General features: G+C 48.8%; 1 protein-coding gene across 1 annotated transcript; it reads left to right on the top strand.

The window, feature by feature from the left end:
• Window positions 1-1486: 1486 nt before the first annotated feature.
• Window positions 1487-17633, top strand: VGLL1 (vestigial like family member 1). The gene is made up of 3 exons (XM_045994653.1): window positions 1487-1688; window positions 11483-11902; window positions 17593-17633. The coding sequence occupies exons 1-3, from the start codon at window positions 1487-1489 to the stop codon at window positions 17631-17633; spliced, it is 663 nt and encodes a 220-aa protein (XP_045850609.1).
• Window positions 17634-17849: the final 216 nt, after the last annotated feature.

Raw genomic sequence — 17849 nt, forward strand, 5'->3', positions numbered from 1 at the left:
TTGTTTTTCAGGTAGTGCCTGGTTATGCTTAGCATGGCTGTCAACCCGGGGCAAACAGGGTGATGTGCTCAGCAGAAGCTATGGCTGGGGCCAGAATGAGTCTGAAAGGAGACCTTTTCCGAAGGGTCCTCTGCTCGCTGCCAGATTCTTTCCTGACGTTTCTAGCAGGACCATGAAAGAATAAGCTGCAGAATTCATTTCTCTCCAACCTCCTAATTTTATCCAAGAGGAATCTGAATCCCAGAGAGGCTCTGTGTTTCCCCCAGAATCACACAGCTGCAACCCCCCCCCCACCGCCCCCGCGATTGTGCTTTCTCTGCACGACATGAAACTCAGGCATTCAGCCGTTGTTTACTGACCGACTTATGCCAGGTGCTAGGGGTAGAGAAATGAATAAGAAATGGCCCCCACCCTCAAGACCTAGAGAGGAACAGAGACTATGAACCTCTAAACAGTTGCATTAGATTCCCAAGAATGAATTAGGGGTGCCTTAAGCCAGAGCACACTGCCAAGTCTGGTCGGATGGCCAAAGGTAAAGAAACATCTGGACAGGCTGTTTCTCTTGAGTGCCCACTCTGTGCCAGGCCCTGACTTTGGTGCAAGAGGACAGACCCCGCTCTCAAGGAGCCTGCGGTTAGGGTTCTGTGTTGGAAGCCAAGTTTAAGGCAGCCACTCTGTCTCAGGCACTGTTCTAGGTGTGGAGGCTATGGCAGTCAGCGGGGTCGACGATCTGACAATCTTTCAGGAACTTTTCACCAATATCGCCCTATATATTAGCAGAGAGAATGTTTTCGAGATCTGAATTTGGTTCAGAATCTGTCTGGAGGCCTGAAGGCTGGTGTCGTTGGCCGTTGCCCGTTTTTTAGCGTGGGGAGGGGTGGTGGGAGGGGGACACGGTGGGACACAGATCAGCAGCCAACAAGCGAGTGCGAGAATTTGATGGGTTTTATTCTCTCGCCCCGCAAAGGGTCAGGATGGCATGGAGAGCACTGTTTATTATGAAAAGTGAAGTACCCACTGGATTGCTTAGTCAAGTTCGCGGAGTGGGGGGGCGGGTGGGCGCAGGGGGTGGTGGTGGGTTGCAGGCCTTTGTCCAGGGGCATCTACACGCAGTTCTGGGTCAATCTTGGCTCATTTGGTTTTGGAGGAGGAAGGCATTTCCCCAAAAGGCAAGTTGCTCTTTTTGTCCTCAATGGGTTTTTTTTTTTTTTTTTAAACTTCCCACTGTTCTTCTACCTGAGTGACCACATAATTCTCCCGTGTGGCTCTTGAGGGTCCCTTCGGCGCTTTGTAGAGCTCTGTCTTGTTCCCAGAATGCGGGTCAGACGAGGGTTGGCACCTGGTCCCCAGGCCAGCGCCGCGTGGCACGGCAGCACCCCCAAAGTGCCTCTCATCCCAACCACAGCCAAGCCCCTTGGAAAAAAATGTCCCAGTGACGTTTTGTGTTTGATCCGCAGCTGTCCCCCACCTACCTGTGTTGCTCACCATGGAAGAGATGGGGAAGACTGGTGTCCAGCTGCAGAGACCTATAAAAACGGAGTGGAATTCCCGGTGTGTCCTCTTCACCTATTTCCAAGGGGACATCGGCAGCGTGGTGGACGAACACTTCTCCAGAGCTCTGCGCAATGTCAGGAGCCCCCAGGGCTTGAGCCCCTCGACCCAGAGCCCAGACGTGATGCTGAGGAATGGTGAGCATGTTGGGAGGGAGGAGGCTGGAATTCTCGGTCAAGGCTACCACGGAAAGACCAGTTCTCCCCTGCCCTTGATGCGCTGAGACGTGTGTGTATTTGGGAAGGCAAGTCATGCCTTGAGTGAGTGAGAAACTGCACCCATTTCTTGGAAGTTTAGTGTGAAAATCAACACCATAATCCAACTAGGTCACCTGTTTCATGATTTCCTTAATTGCGTTCAATGCTGGGTTCACTGCTTAGTACATAAAAAGAGAGCCATGACTATTTGCTATTATCAGCCTTCGTCATTTATTTATTTATTTAAAAGATCTTTATTTATGTATTTATTTGTCAGAGATTGAGAGAGAGAGAGAGTATGCAAGCACGAGCAGGGAGAGTGGCAGGCAAGGGGTGAAGCAGGCTCCCCGCCGAGCAGGGAGCCCGATGGGGGGCTCGATTCCAGGACCCCGGGATCATGACCTGAGTTGAAGACGAGCCACCCACGTGTCCCAGCCTTTGTTATGTGTTATGATTGCTACTACTGACCTGACCGCATGTCCCCTGTAGGTGCACCCAACCTCCCTTCAACCAATAGCAGATGACCTGGTGAGCGAGGGCAGGGCTCCGGAGGGGTCCATGAGGAGTCTCGGGAACCACCTCTCTCCCCGCCCTTAACAGCATTAGGACATCAACTGCACACGCTGTTTGGTAATTTAAAAATACAAAATAAGCATTCTTGGGGCGCCTAGGTAGTTCAGTCGGTTAAGTATCCGACTCCTCGTTTGGGCTCAGGTTATGATCTCGGGGTCCTGAGAACAAGCCCCAACTCAGGCTCTGTGCCCTGCAAGGAGTCCGCTTGAGATTCTCTCGCTCTCTCTCTGCCCGGCTCCACTCGTGCACACTTTCTCTCTCTAAAATAAATGAATAAATTAGCATTCTTCCATCTCCAAACAATTATTTCAAGAAAGATGAGTCCAGGAGTGCTCATCACAATACCCAGGGTTGGGGAAAACTATAAAATTAAGCTGGCAGGGCTGTAGTAGGACTTTCACAGACCCTAGACACTTCCGGGCCTCTTCCTCAGTACAATTATGAAAAACAGCACATTGTGACTGCCGTAGTATAAAAACAACTTTAATTCAGATGGATTCTTTTTATGTATTCATTGTTTTGTTATATTCATTTTTTCTTCTAATTTTAAAAGATGTTAAAGCATTTCATGGGCTCCTAAAAGTATCCGTGGGCCCTAGGTACTGAACCTGCTGTACCTCATGGAGAAGTCACCCTGTGAGATGAATGGGAGTCCGTCCACCATTTGGAAATGTGCAATAGACCGGGGTCTGGTTGATTTCAAGAACTCTCAGTTGTAGTTGCCCAGCACCCGTGTTGAATACCCGGCTGCCGCCGGAGTATGTACAGGCCTCCAAATGGTTGTTCGCTTTATGCAAAGATGCCAAGATGGGCGATATCCGCCTGTGGAGGACGATCTTATCTCTTTTCAGGAGCCATCACTCCAGCTTCGCTCTTTGGGCCTGAATGGGGAGTTGGTGTGCATATCCGATGTATTCGCCTTTGCAGAATTTACTTTTGTCCTAGAAATTATTTTTCCTGTCAGGTGATAATGATTTTCTGAGACTCTTGTGAGTTGAGCAAACACGTGGAAGGGGGCGTGGTAGCAGCAGCCACTGAAGGAAATGATGTAGAGTTTGCAGTTGCAACGGGCATAATGGGGTGGCTGGAGGGTGGGGACGTGATGTCCAAGAGGGTAGTGAGTGCTTCAGAGCAGGAGCAGCAATGACTGACTGAGTCATTTGGGGGGACTTAACGTGTAGTAACAGCTGATAAATGGGATAAGTGAGTTTCAGAGGATCTAATCCGCTCCTTGGAAGAATCAGAATCCCAAGCTCTTCACGGGCATGGACTTGGGTTATGTGGCTTTGACTGAGTTCTGAACACACTGGCTTGGATTCAGTGCCATCTACCTATAGTCCCTCACATCCTCTGTCCCGCTTGCCTGATAAAATCCAGCCCAAAATAAAACCAACTCTTGGCCTCTTGCCCCATTTGGTAGCGAGACTCAAAAATGGCGCCACGTGCACTCTGTCCTCTTCCTCTCTTGCTCTTTGGAACTCACTCCACTCGGGCTTTCGTCCTTATGACTCTTTAACCACTCTCACTGAGGTTAGCCAGTGACCTCCAGCTGCCAAATCAATGGTCTTTCCCTGTCTCCATCTTTTTTTTTGATCCATCAGCGACATTGGCTGCAGTGAGTGGCTCCTCCCTCTTAGAAATGCCTCCTTTGGGCTCCTGGGTGGCTCAGTTGGTTAAGCGGCTGCCTTCAGCTCCGGTCATGATCCCGGAGTCCTGGGATCAAGTCCTGCATCCGGCTCCCAGCTCTGCAGGGAGTCTGCTTCTCCCTCTGACCTTCTACTCTTTCATGCTTTCTCTCGCTTTCTCTCTCAAATAAATAAATAAAATCTTAAAAGAAAAAAAAAAGAAATGCCTCCTTCACTTGGATCTCATAACATCACATTCCCTTGGTTTTCCTCCTTCCCCCCAGGTTACTACTCCTCAGTCTTCTTTGCTGGACGTCCTCTTCTCTTCAGCTTCTAAATGTTTGGAGGCCCCAGTGTTCGGGTCGCAGACAATTTCTCTATCCACACTCACTTCCTAAGTGATCTCTTCTCTCTCTTGGTCTTAAGTACCATCTGTATCAATTTCAAGTGCATTACCTTCAGCCCAGACTGCATTTCAGTCCTGTCTATCCAGCTGCATGTTTGACCCCTTCACATGTCTACTAGGGATCACCAACAGTGAGGCTCAGATTGAGCTCTTAAACTCCTTGACCTGTTCTGTCCACTGTCTCCCCGTCTCAACACATGGCAGCTGCATCCTTCCAGTCAACTGGGAGTCATGTTCAACTCCTCTCTTCGTCCCCTACCCCATGCCCAGTCCTTTGGAAAATTCTGTCAGTTTTACCTTCAAAATATACCCACGTTCTGACCATGTCTGCCCCCCTCTGCTGCTATCGTGTTGGTCCAGGAAGCTGTCATCTCACCCCTGGATTTTTTTTTTTAAGATTTTATTTATTTATTTATTTGACAGACAGAGATCACAAGTAGGCAGAGAGGCAGGCAGAGAGAGAGAGGAAGGGAAGCAGGCTCCCTGCTGAGCAGAGAGCCCGACGCAGGGCTCGATCCCAGGACCCTGAGATCATGACCTGAGCCGAAAGCAGAGTCTTTAACCCACTGAGCCACGCAGGCACCCTCACCCCTGGATTTTTGTAGTAGCTTCCTGACTGCTCTCCTTGCTTGCATCTTTGATCCCCTTCTGTCTGTTCTCAAGATAGTCAGAATGGTATCACTAAAAGAAAAGTCTCGTCCTATATTTCTTCTGTTCAGAACCTTCCAGTAGCTTCCTGCCTCACCCAGAATCAAATCCAAAGTCTTGCATGGGGCCCTGTTTTCATTCTGATTTCATATCCAGCCACCCCATCCTCATCTCATCCAATCTAGCCTCCTACTATTTGTAGAACACTCCAAGTACAGTCCTGCCTCAGGAGTTTTGGACCTCCCCATCCCTTTCCCTGAAATGCTCTTTCCCCAGATAACTGCATGACTTTCCCCTTTTCTCCATTCCGCTCTCCATCGGAATGTCACCTCTCCAGCCAGGCCCCCTCTGCACAATCTGTTTAAAAAATAGACCCCCCCCATCACCCTCTGTCTTCTTACACTATTTTTATTTTATTTTATTTTACTTTAGTATGTTATACATTTACGTGTTTTCTTTCTTGTCTCCTCCCATCCTCTAAACTCTGAATCACCTGGTAGCAGGGCCTCTTTGTTAATTGCTGCTTCCCAAGACACATGGAAGGTGCCCGGTAAATATCGTCTGAATGGATGAAATCGTGATTCAGATATCTTCCGTAGATGGGGTCACCGAGGAGAGTGGGGCATGTGGCTTTAGAACCAGCTCTACCATTTATGAACAACGTGATCTCAGGGCACACCCCTTCCTCTGTCCGTACCTCCGCTTCCTCCTCTCTATAGCTGAGTATTATTTAACTATAGGAGGAGTCCGTGAGATCGGGCATGTCCACTGGCACATAGTGCCATGTGGGTGTTCGTTCTGGTTGTGTGGTCGTAGGAAATCTTGACGTGTTTTTGAGTGACTAGAGCGATAGCGGGGCCTGCATTCAAAGCACTAAGATCACAGAGCCCCTCCTGGAAGCCTACGCATTTTCTAGGGCCTTCTGCCATGTGGCGGCCATATGGTTTCCTATGCCTTCTGACTTCATTCTCTTCTGTGACGGTCCCGTGCGTGAAGGGAACTTGGTCGTGGCCCTGCTTCTTGCCCAAGTCAACCTTCCCAGGCCAAACAGACAGGCAGCCATCTTGTCCACTTACTCTCCGGGTTGCATTTACCCTGTGAAAATCTCCCAGGTCCCTTGACTGAAGATGTCTTGTTCACAGAGGCGGGCCAGGTGGGGCAAAGTTTGGGCCAGCTGACTGGGTAGAGGAAGGCCTGTCTTCCTCGAGGCCTCTCAGCACGGTTAAGGGTCAATCTCTCGTAAGTTCTGTTGCCTCACGGAGGCCCCGTGAAAGAAGGCCCGTCCCCCAGCGGTTCCCACAAGACGGGTTATGTGAGAGCCCCACAGCTTCGGAAATGATGGGAAATCCATGAAGTGGCCTTTCATTACTGACCGTTAGCAGCCTCTCAGTCCCTGCAGGCCAGCCCCAGGCCGCCAAGCCCTGGCTGAACCGTGTGCCCAACAGAACAGGCCCCCATTCACAGGCTCCTGTTACGACTCGGCCACTTTCTAAGGGCGCTCTGTCAAGCCAGATATGCAAAGCCCAAATACAGAGGCCCATGTGGCTAGGAAATGCCATCGAATTTCCTGGCTGTTTTCCCCCAAATCCAAATTATTTTTTTATTTACTTATGTATATTTCACACTGGCTGGACTTTAGAAAACACAGGCTGAAGGCATCTTTTTTTTTTTTTTTAAATAGCTGCTCTGCTTTCTTTTTTTTAAAGATTTTATTTATTTACTTGACAGACAGAGATCACAATTAGGGAGAGAGGCAGGCAGAGAGAGAGGAAGGGAAGCAGGCTCCCCGCCGAGCAGAGAGCCCGATACGGGGCCCTATCCCAGGACACTGGGATCATGACCTGAGCCGAAGGCAGAGGCCCAACCCACTGAGCCACCCAGGTGCCCTGGCTGAAGGCATTTTTGAATTATCTCCCTTTTAAAAGGACATGGAGGATTTCAGAGTAGGTAACCAGAGAAGTTTCAGAAGGCAGAAGACAGGGTCTTCCAGTCCCAGGAAAGGGCTGCTGTGAGAAGGTGAGAGGGTGAGTGTGTTCCTGAGCACCTAGAAGGACTTTAGCTAAGGGTAACAATTATGGAGCACGTCTTGTGTGCGGGGCGCCTTGCTGGGGGCTCCCACAGGATGAGCTCATTGAATCCTCACACCAGCTGTTGCTTAACTTGCATTGTACCCATTATCTTGGGAAGAAAACTGAGGCTAGCCAGTTCGACTCCGATCCTGAGCTCTCAGCCACTCTCAAAAACTGCCCATGTTCTGTGTTTCATCTTCATTCCCACCCAGGAAAAGGCTCTGGATAATCAGCAAACGACAGGGTACCCCAGAAGGCGATGTAAAGGGGGAGTGGGACCCAGCAGGGCGCCCTAACACCCTGGAACAGGACCGTGTCCTGTAAGCTGTCCTTCTGTTCCTGGTGTTGTTTCAACCTCAGCTAATACAAACAATATCCTCTTTGTTTCTGGGGTGAATGAATAAGAGGCCGGTGCCACTAGCCAAGAAGGCAGAGAAGGGAGAGTCAGTGCGTACAGATCAGACAAGCCGAAGGTTGGACTGTCATGGTGCAAGAAGTGAGTGTTCGCAGGGTGCTTGGTTTTCCCTTCATCATAAAGCAGGATTTGTATTAAAGGCAGAGACAGAGGAAGGGGAGGAGGACGAGAAGGAAGGATGGATGGAAGGAAAGCCGGCCGTTACGGATTGGTCTTTTACAACCATGACTCCGATCCAAAGAGTCAAGGGGTTTCCTCAGTTTTTATTTAAAAAAAATGTTTTAATCACAAAAGTACTGTTATTTTTTGAAAATCAGAAAACAAAGACAAGCGTTCAGGACAGAAGCACGGGTGTTCATGCATACATGCTAAGTTTTATACCGTGACACCATTTTATACATAAGTCGTGTGTGTGTGTGTGTGTGTGTGTGTGTGTATATACATACACACGCTTGTATCTATACATGTAAATATCCCAGGACACAGAGATCATGATCTGAGCTGAAGGCAGCTGCTTGACTGACTGAGTCCCCCCCAGGCGCCCCTACAACATCATTTTAATGGCTCCAGCGTATCCTTTTTATAGATGTACCAAATCTATTATAATTTTTGGACATCAAATTGTTACCAATTTGTCGCTATATTATAAATATCATTTTGAATATCCTCATAGCTACATTTTTGCACACATCCTTGATTATATCCCTAAATCGTTATAAGGGGAATGATTGGATCAAAGGGTGCGTACCAATTGCCCCCAGAAACAGTCTGTCCACACACACGTCCATCCGCAGGAGTGTGTGAGAGCACGCAGTGCACGCACTGCCTTCTTTGCAATACCGGGGAGACAGAGCTGCTAAGAGCACGAGTTTTGGAATCAGGCAGCCAAAGCGTTTGCTGGCTGCGTTGTGTGGCCTTGGGCAAGTCACCTTAGCCACTCCAAGTCTTTATTTTGTCGGCTGGGTCGCTGTGAGCATCACATGAGCTCAGGTGGGCAGAACACTAAGCCAAGTGCCTGGCCCAGGATAAGTGCTCAGTAAACAAAACTCTTGTGGATTTGCAATCGCTCCTTCCTGCCTCTGGTGTATCATTTCCTGGAAATGCACACGCAATGAGCAGTGGCTTCAAGTCATCACTGAGCAGTGGCTTCTGAAAATTCTCTTCCACGCCATCTACCCTCCACATCAGCCTTCAAGGGCTGCTGTGGCTGTGGGCTCTTGGGTTCAGCCCTGGACTCTCCCCTTCCCCAGCACTCTCTCTCTCTCTCTCTTTTTTTTAAGATTTTATTTATTTATTTGACAGCGAGAGAGATCACAAATAGACAGACAGGCCAGCAGAGAGAGAGGGGGAAGCTGGCTCCCCGCTGAGCAGAGAGCCCGATGTGGGACTCGATCCCAGGACCCTGAGATCGTGACCTGAGCTGAAGGCAGAGGCTTAACCCACTGAGCCAGCCAGGCGCCCCTCCCCAGCACTCTCTTGAGGCTGGGATGGGACTGGGAGGCATGGTCTAGATGCTCAGAGCTGGGAGCTTTTGGGATGGAAGCCTTTTTTATTCCACTTGAAAGGAAAATCCAGGCTGTCCTGAGTGTCCCAGAACTAAAATGTTCCTGGACTGGTCTCCATTCATTCATGTAGTTTGGGGTTTGATAAAGCAGCAGTCTTCCCTGGGGCTCCCTCCCTCTCCTCTCTGGAGGTAACTAAGAGCAGGGGACCTTGGGTAAGAAAGTGTCTCCAGGGTCACTTCTAGCAGCGGCTGCAGCCACCTTGAGCCAGTCGGGGCTGTGGCTTAGAATGCCTTCACGGTTCACAGGGTAGGGGAGCACGGCTGCCGGGAAGAGTGCCCCCCTCCCCGCAAATTCAGGGTCTCCACTCCATGAGGCACCAACATCCAAGTCTCCTCTGGAAAGATGACTTTCCTCAAGTCATCCCAGGCCCACCGTGGGGTTGCTGTGAATTTGGGATGTGGGACACTGTCTCCTTCGTGTTGCCATCCCAGCTGTGCTCTGGTGCACTCAGTGACCAGATGGACCTTGGACAGTGGCGCACCACCCACTCCCCTGAATGTTTTGATCGGAAAATTCTGGAAGGCTTAAAAAAAAGAAAAGAAAAAAGAAAATTCTGGAAAGGAAACAGTTAAATATTCAAAAGCCACTGGCACCCTGCCTTGTCCATTTCAAGCATTCAGCCTCTAGGTCGTATATCTGAGATCTGTAAGGCCAGTTTGGATGGAAACAGCCCACTTGTGGGGCTACACATTGTTTCTAACTTGTGCTCAGAACATGCAGAGTACTCTTACTCAACGTGAAGCCCGCCTAGTGATATACTAAGTCAGCTTAACCGCTCATTTTGTGCTACACAGTGGCCTGCATGGCTAGCGCTCTGCAGATACCAATTTTCAAAAGTAGCATTCATCACCAAAGAACAAATCTTAAGATGTTTCCTTGCCCTTGGTTTCATCAAGAGAGGCCAACCTTCGCTGCCTACTCATTGCGAGTGATGTGAAATGCTGGGTAGGATGGCTGTGTCACGTAGGTTAGGACTTCTTTTGCTCTCATCTGGATTACACGAAAAACTGTGATGGGAGGGCAGGTGTGTGTGGGGGGAGGTGCTTCAGTATCACTGTGCTGATCACTCAGGATCTGTTTATCTTGTACAAAACCAAGGGAAGTGGAACATTGGGAGAGCTGCGAGAGGCACACGTGGGATGGAGGGTGGGGGGAAGGGAACCAGACAGTCTCTCCAGCTCTCCAATCTTCCTTTGTCTCCACGCCCACGCCCCCCTTCATTATCTTCCATAGATGAGAGGCTCTAGGCTTTAAGCACCATCTGCCAGCGCTCCCTCCCTCCTCCCCTCTTGCCTGAGTGGGTGTTGCGAATGGGGAAAACATCCATCCATGTCACGAGCTGCCCTAGACTTTTTGAAGACTCGGTTTCAGCTGCTACCCTAGGCACAATGAGAAAAGTATCTTTGAGAGCAAAAGAGACTCCATGCCCCCTTGCTAGTCCGCAAGAACTTTGGGAGAAGAAACTGAGTCACTACTTTGACCTCAAGCATTTTGCTTTTGCAGGAAGAGGTCCAAGCACTCACTTCCTTACCCTGACTAATCGCTTTGCTAATTTGGTCCATGCCCCTGGTCCCTCTAGAAAATGGGGTTTCGAATTCTAGACTTGTATGAGTGAGTTATACACAGGCAAGTGTTAAACCCTTTATAAAGTTCTAGTTGTTGTATTCAAACCACGAGCTATAAAATCAAACCAACCAGCAATAACCAAACACAAATCACCTTTTTTTTTCTTTCTCTTTCTTCCTTCCTTCCTTCCTTTCCAAATCACCTTTTTAATCAAGGGATTTTACTTCTAGAAGTTTCCTTGAGGGGCTTGTTGGACATGGGTGCAAAGATGTTCATCACAGTGTTTTTAATTTAACTAAACACTGTGCTGCTGCTGCCTCTACTCGTTGCTGTGGAAGGATATCTGTGATTTTTTTTTAAGATTTTATTTATTTATTTGACAGAGATCACAAGTAGGCAGAGAGGCAGGCAAAGAGAGAGAGGAAGGGAAGCAGGCTCCCCGCTGAGCAGAGAGCCCGATGTGGGGCTCGATCCCAGGACCCTGAGATCATGACCCGAGCCAAAGGCAGAGGCTTTAACCCACTGAGCCACCCAGGCGCCCCTATCTGTGATATTTTAATGACGCCAAAGCAGCCTTAAAAATCCTATGTGATGTGAAAACCACGTGGACCTAAATAGAAGCAAATCCTAGAGAGAAGTATGCCTAAAGGGAGACAATGGTGGTCTCTGGGTATTGCAGTCAAGAGTGGGGTCTGTTTTCTCTTTTGTTTTGGAGGAGTCTTTCTTTCTTTCTCTCGCTCTCTCTCTTTACTTTTTCTACACTTTCTTCACATTAAAAAAGAGTCTATAGTAACCAGAAAAAATGCTGCTATTTCCATTTTGAAAACCATAAGCCCCTAACATGTCTTATAAATCTTTCCTTCCCAGATAGTGACATGCCTCCGAATCAGTGGCATTTCTCTTCCCAGTGGACAAAGCCAGAGCCAGAAGCATCTTTTGCTTACGGTGACGCCAACTGCAGCTTGAATGGGCCCGGTGTCCCGATGCCGGATCAGTACCCAGTGCCTCCGGCGGGGAGCCCCTCCGATCCGTCTGACGAGCTGTGGCAGTACCCCTTCCTGGGCAGCCCCGGCTCCTCAAAGCCTGGCTACTCTCACGCCTACTCCAGTGGGCACATGGTTCTAGAACCCCAGCCCGACGGGAAATATGAGCCCTTTCTAAGTCTCCTCCAGCAAGACGGACACTTCGCCTATCCTCAGGAATCCGCCGTGTGGGAGGACTACAGCTCTGCCCAGGTAGCCGGAGGCCCCGGATCGCTCTGCGACTTGCCTCCCAGCTCAGCCCACGGTAAGGAAATTGCCTCCAGATACTTGGAGGACCACCTCCGATTGGCTGTCGTCAAGAGTGAGTTGACCACGCGACCTCGCGAGGTGGGGTGCCAACTCTAATTGCTCCCTCTTCAGACGTGGGGCTTCAGAGGGATGGAATGTTCTGCTGCAGTGTTCCGTAGACTAATGATTCAGGGTTAGTTGGCCCCGAATAGTCACCCCAGTCTGTTGACTTGGACTTAGTCTAGGAAAAGGATTTAGGCTGTTGCCTAAAATCCCAGGAGCCTGCCTCCACCTCGCCATCAGCCACCAAATAATCTGCTTGGGAAACAGAATTCTCTGACATACCTACAGGCCCAAACTCTATCCTCTAGACAGGTTGGCAACTGGCAGTGATGACAATTTCCTGGGCGGAAACAAGGGCAATCTATACCAACCATCTGCTCCAAGCATTAAAATTCAAAGCCACCGTAGAGGCGGTCCCATGGGTGCCTGAAGACGCCACAGTGCCTGGCTGTCTGTGGCTCACGCCTGCGCCCTGGCCACCACCCCTCCCGCTGAACTGACCCCCACCCCCTTAAGGCTCATTCACTTCTTCATTCACTCACTTACCCAACCAATATTTAATTATCGCCTACTAGATGCCAAATGCCTACCAGAAAAACAAGACTCCCTTCTTTGTAAATGGCTGGGGGACAACTGGCTGAAGTACACTTTCACCAACAGAACAACCCAATCTACGAAATTTGCCTTTCCTATGAAACATTTGTAATAATATATATTTGATGGCTTCATGGGGCCAAGTCCGCATCCTCTGGCATTCCGTACTCTGGACGAATTTTCACACGTGTCTGTAGTTGTAGTGTTCCATGCCTGAAAGAAATTGCTAGAAGTTGCCTTTACTCGGAACTAAATATACAGTACACAAAGGGCCTGTTCAGCGTAACCTCCCTAAGTCAGGCACCGTGTTCCAGCCTCATGTCAAAAACAAACTTCCCATTAAAAAACCACTCTTGTCATTTCCAGAGTTTGATTCGGAATGGACTTCAAGAGTAAATCATAAAAATGTCATGCTTGGGAAACCCATGACAATTCCCACCCCTGTACTCTTTTTCAAAAATCTGTTCCTACTGGATTCAGAGGAAAAATTAGGCCAGCCGTGTTTCCATATATGTCTGTGCATACACACAGCAGAGCCCTGTTTCAACAGTTGGTTAGAACACAGATGGCTGAAATCCTCACCTCCCAAACATAATGACTATACAGTTCAAACCCGAGGCAGCAAATATTTAGTGAACATCTACTATACGCCAGGCACATTATGGCAAAATTATGAAGCAGGCGTGATCCTATTTCTGAAACTTCTAGACACATTCTGAAATGTTTATCACCAAGTCTGACTACCGAGAACTTGACGCTCTCCTACTAACACTGACGTCAGCTGTATTCGTGGGCCGGATGGTCTAGGATCTGTTGGGGAAGTCAGGAACGCTGCCTGGACGATGGGAATGAGACCCCAAGGTACCTTAAAAACAGAAACTTCTCTGTTTTTGTACCATCTGATGAGAGGAAATATGCCCCGTGTCTATCAGCTGAGGGGTGGGGGGCACCTGGGTGGTGGCTCGGTCAGTCCAGGGTCCTGAGATTGAGTCCTGCATGGGCCTCCTTGCTCAGCGGGGAGTCTGCTTCTCCCTCTCTACCCCTCCCCCTGCTCATGTTCACGCTCTCTCTTTCTCTCAAATAAAGAAATAAATAATCTTTAAAAATAAACTGAAGGGCAGGCATTTGGATCCCTGGAGATTTCTAATCATGTTCCTCCTTTCTAGAAAAAAAAAATCTATTTTCCCCCAGATGGTGGATTAGGCAATGCCAGCTTTGCAAGTGAAAGTGGGTGTGGGGTTCTGCCTTTGATACTTTGTCCCTATAGCTTGGGAACACAACTTGAGGAGAAGCTCATAGTGTGAAAACAAGGCTCTTCAACTGGTAAGACCCCGATTTCTATTACTTAGTATTTTCATAGTTGCAATTTGTTTCATCTTAGTCTCAAAGAGCCCATGTACTTGGTGCCTTGTAAAATGTCTTGACCTTTTTTTTTCCTTTACCATTTTCTCATTTTGCGATCTGAGCAGCTCTATGGAGTTTTTACCTGGGCAAGATTTAACCCAGATGACTCCGCGGAACGAACAAATTCATGCGGATTAGTTTGCTTGCCCCAGATGTTGAGTTTTCAGCCCAGCACAGAGGGCCACCCCGGAACTCCCGCAGCCCAGAAAAATGCCATCTGAGGCTAAAGGCCAGGACTCTGGGCTCCACAGTCAATTTGAAAGTGGTGTTAGTAGGAACTTCCAAATGGGAATGTGGTTCTAATCTGGGTTCATGATGTACTAGTCTCAGAAATTTGGGCATGTTTCTTTAACCTCTCCGTTCCTCAGTCGGCTCATTTGTAAAATGAGGACTAAGATAGTGTGCCCCCCCCCCCCCCCGTGTAAATGCTTAGGATCTAGATTCCAATGTTAATTAGCCACAGTATGCCATTAAAAGTAAGCCACCAAGCACACAGAGTAAGACTGGCACACAGTAAGCCATCAAAAAGTGACGTTGGGGAGGAGGATATCTTGTATGCCTCAGGCTGCTCTGGGCTATGGGCGTGAGGAAGGCTTTACCTTCTAGTGTGAAGGTTGGGAGAGGGCAGTAGTCGATCTCACTAGAATGTTAGCTCCTTGCGAGCCTAGGCACTGAGAGGTGTGTACCCACATCCCAGCATCTGCAACAGAGCCCGGCACAGAGGGGAATACGTATTTGTTGAAGGGATGAATGAGAGAGTGCCGGAAACAATAGAATGTTGAAGAAGGAAATAGTAAAAATACATCTTTGACACGGTACGGATTATCATTTTGTTTGAAGCCCTTGTGTAAGACAGACCAACGGACAAGCCATAAGTCACCGTCGGTGATTAACTGGTCATGGCCAAGAGAAGAGTTGGATTTAGGGCTGGTTCAAGAGCTTTAGCGTGGCTGAGTCACGCTTCACACCAATCTCTACCTGAGAGGATGAGTTCTGCTAGCCTGCTAATTAATGAAAGTCAGGATTATAAAGTCTCCTCTAAGTACTTGTGAATAGGTTGTACATTTTTAAATGTTAAGCCTTAGAATTACTGAAAACTTGATGCTTGAAATTGTTCCTTGGCCAAAAACAACAGCAACAACACGTATGGGTGTGGCCTATGGCCCACGTGTCGTTGCTGTTGTGAGAGAGGTACACCTCTCTTTGCTCTCCGTCTTAAAGCCATCCTCAATCATAAATGACAGTACACGTAAATCCTGAAAAACAATTCCAAGTTCAGTCAAGTGTACCGCAGTGAGGGTTGGCAACTGGTAAGATCGTTTCACTGCCTATGGGTTCCCTGACTGTCTGTGGCCAGGACACTGTCCTAGAGTAAGGGGAGGGAATGCTGGGAAAGTGGGCACATGAACAGCAGTACCTTGGGCAAAAGGCGAGGAGATGGACTTCCCGAGCAGAGAGCAGTTGAGGGGAGATGGGGAGTGGGTACTTGGCTATGCCAACCGTCCCAAGTCAGCTGCCCCGCCCCTGTGGCTCAGGGCAGAGGGAGGCAGCAGGGCACGGGGACTGGGAAGGGGGCCACTTCTGGGCGCCCTAGCAAATCCCCTGCTCTTCGAGTTCCCAGATCTTGCCTGATGGTGAGCACCACGGGAGAGCTTGGGAAAGGCCCAGATTCTGCGTTCTCACTTCTAGTAGATTTGGCACGGAGCTTCATTGCTTCTAGAGGTTTGATTCTTGTATATTTTTTATGAGCCTTTATCAGAGTGAACTGGATGACTCTTTCGGTAGGAATCAAGTAGTTCTGAAAGATGTCCTATGTGAGGCACCAGATAAAGATTCGTCAAAGGAAGGAAGGTCGAGTCTCCTCGTGCCCCTCGGATATGGGCTCAGTCCCCTCCTGCTAGCCGCGGCAAGTTCCTTAACCTCCCTAAACCTCCCTCAGCAACTTTTCTCCAACCCTCACCCCACAACCATTGCCTTCACCTGCCAAAGCCTCCATCCCGCATGAACTCCCTGGCTCCCTTCTGTGCCTCACGCCAACCAAACAGCCCTTGGGAGAAAACAGAGGTCATCTGATTAGTACTCTTCTTTTTTTTAATTTTTTATTTTATAAAGATTTTTATTTATTTATTTGACAGACAGAGATCACAAGTAGGCAGAGAGGCAGGCAGAGAGAGGGGGGAGCAGGCTCCCTGCGGAGCAGAGACCCCGATGTGGGGCTCGATCCCAGGATCCTGGGATCATGACCTGAGCCAAAGGCAGAGGCTTTCACCCACTGAGCCACCCAGGCACCCCTGATTAGTACTCTTCTGACTCTTCACAAACAGACCTGCGAATCGACGTGCACCTGTGTCCTCATTCTCCTTTTGTATCCGTTCAATGTTACCGTGTTCCCTCCTCCTAGCCAATGTCCATGCCGCCACGTGGCCCTTCTCCGGTCTCGGTGACCTTCCCCACGAGGCTATCCTCATCCTTCCCCATCATCATTTGATTTCTTCATCTTTGTTTGATCATTCCCATTATCATACAGGTAGAAGGCAAATAGTAGAGCCCCCTTTTTTAATTAAAGATTTTATTTGTTTGTTTGTTTGTTTATTTATTTGATAGAGAGACAGAGAGAGACAACGAGACGGGGAACACAAGCAGGGAAACAGGAAAGAGAGAAGCAGTCTTCCCCGCCAAGCAGGGAGCCTGACGTGGGGCTCGATCCCAGGATACTGGGATCATGACCTGAGCCAAAGGGTAGTGGAGGTTGCTGGACCGCAGGATTAGGTTATGGAAACAGGTAGCGCTAAGACTATATATGCCAATGACATGGGAGGGGGTGGGTGGAGAGTAGATGTTTGACATTGAAATGGCAAGGGTGCCACGTGTTTGGGCGATGACAGAGTCCTGCCATAGGAATGGCTGACTGGGGTAGAAGGAAGTAAAAGGTCATTAGAGATGAGAATGGTAAGATTCACTGAAGTGAAACAAAAGAAGAACCACTAGCTACCTACAAGGTAGGTACCATTTTTAATCCTCATTCACAGGACAGGAAAATCAAGGTTTAGGGAGGTTAAAATAATCAGCCCAAAGTCAAGGTCAGTGAGTACCGGAGTCCACTTTCTCTGACCTCCAAGTCCTTGGTCTTCCCTATGATGCCAGTTCTACTCTACTACATAAAATGACAGCTCCTCTTTTTTAAGTCTATATAAAGATGTTATTTATTTGAGAGAGAGAAAGAGAGAGCCCATGTATGTGTTGGGGGAAGGGACAGTGGGAGAGGGAGAGAGAGAATCTCAAGCAGACTCCCTATGAGCACTGGGCTTCCTCTCCCAACCCCCAAATCAGGACCTGAGCCGAAACCAAGTGTCAGAGGCTTAACCGACTGGGCCACCCAGGCGCCCCGAAGACAACTGCCTCTTTAACCAAATAGTAGCTAACGTTGGTTGAGCATATAAGTACCAGGCCCTGTTTGAAGGGTCCGTGTGTTTAATTCACTTGCTCCTTCCCAGAACCTTGGGAGGTGCATTAGCGGCCTCGTTTAACAGGTGAGAATGTGGGGCTCAGAGAGACTAGGGAACTCACCTAAGGTCACACAGCGAGGCAGTGGTGGGGTCGGGATTCAGACGGCTTCTTCCTCATCGTGCTTATCCTGTTTTCCAGAAAGCCAGTCACCGGAGCAAAGAAATGTGTTCTTTTATTGAACCTCAGTCCGAAGAAGAGAATTCCTTTTCCCAAACCTGCTCATGATTTTCTACTGTGAATCCAGAGTCTAAAGATGGCAGCGTCCTTTTTTCTTTCCGTCACTAAAGAGCATTGAGCCAAGAGCACGTTGCTGTTCCCCTTAATATCCGACCTTCTCTTCTTTGGCACCTACGTCCTGCGGCGGGAGTTTTCACACTTTAGTGACTCAACAACAC

This window comes from Meles meles, chromosome X, assembly GCF_922984935.1.
Source record: "Meles meles chromosome X, mMelMel3.1 paternal haplotype, whole genome shotgun sequence".
NCBI lineage: Eukaryota > Metazoa > Chordata > Mammalia > Carnivora > Mustelidae > Meles > Meles meles.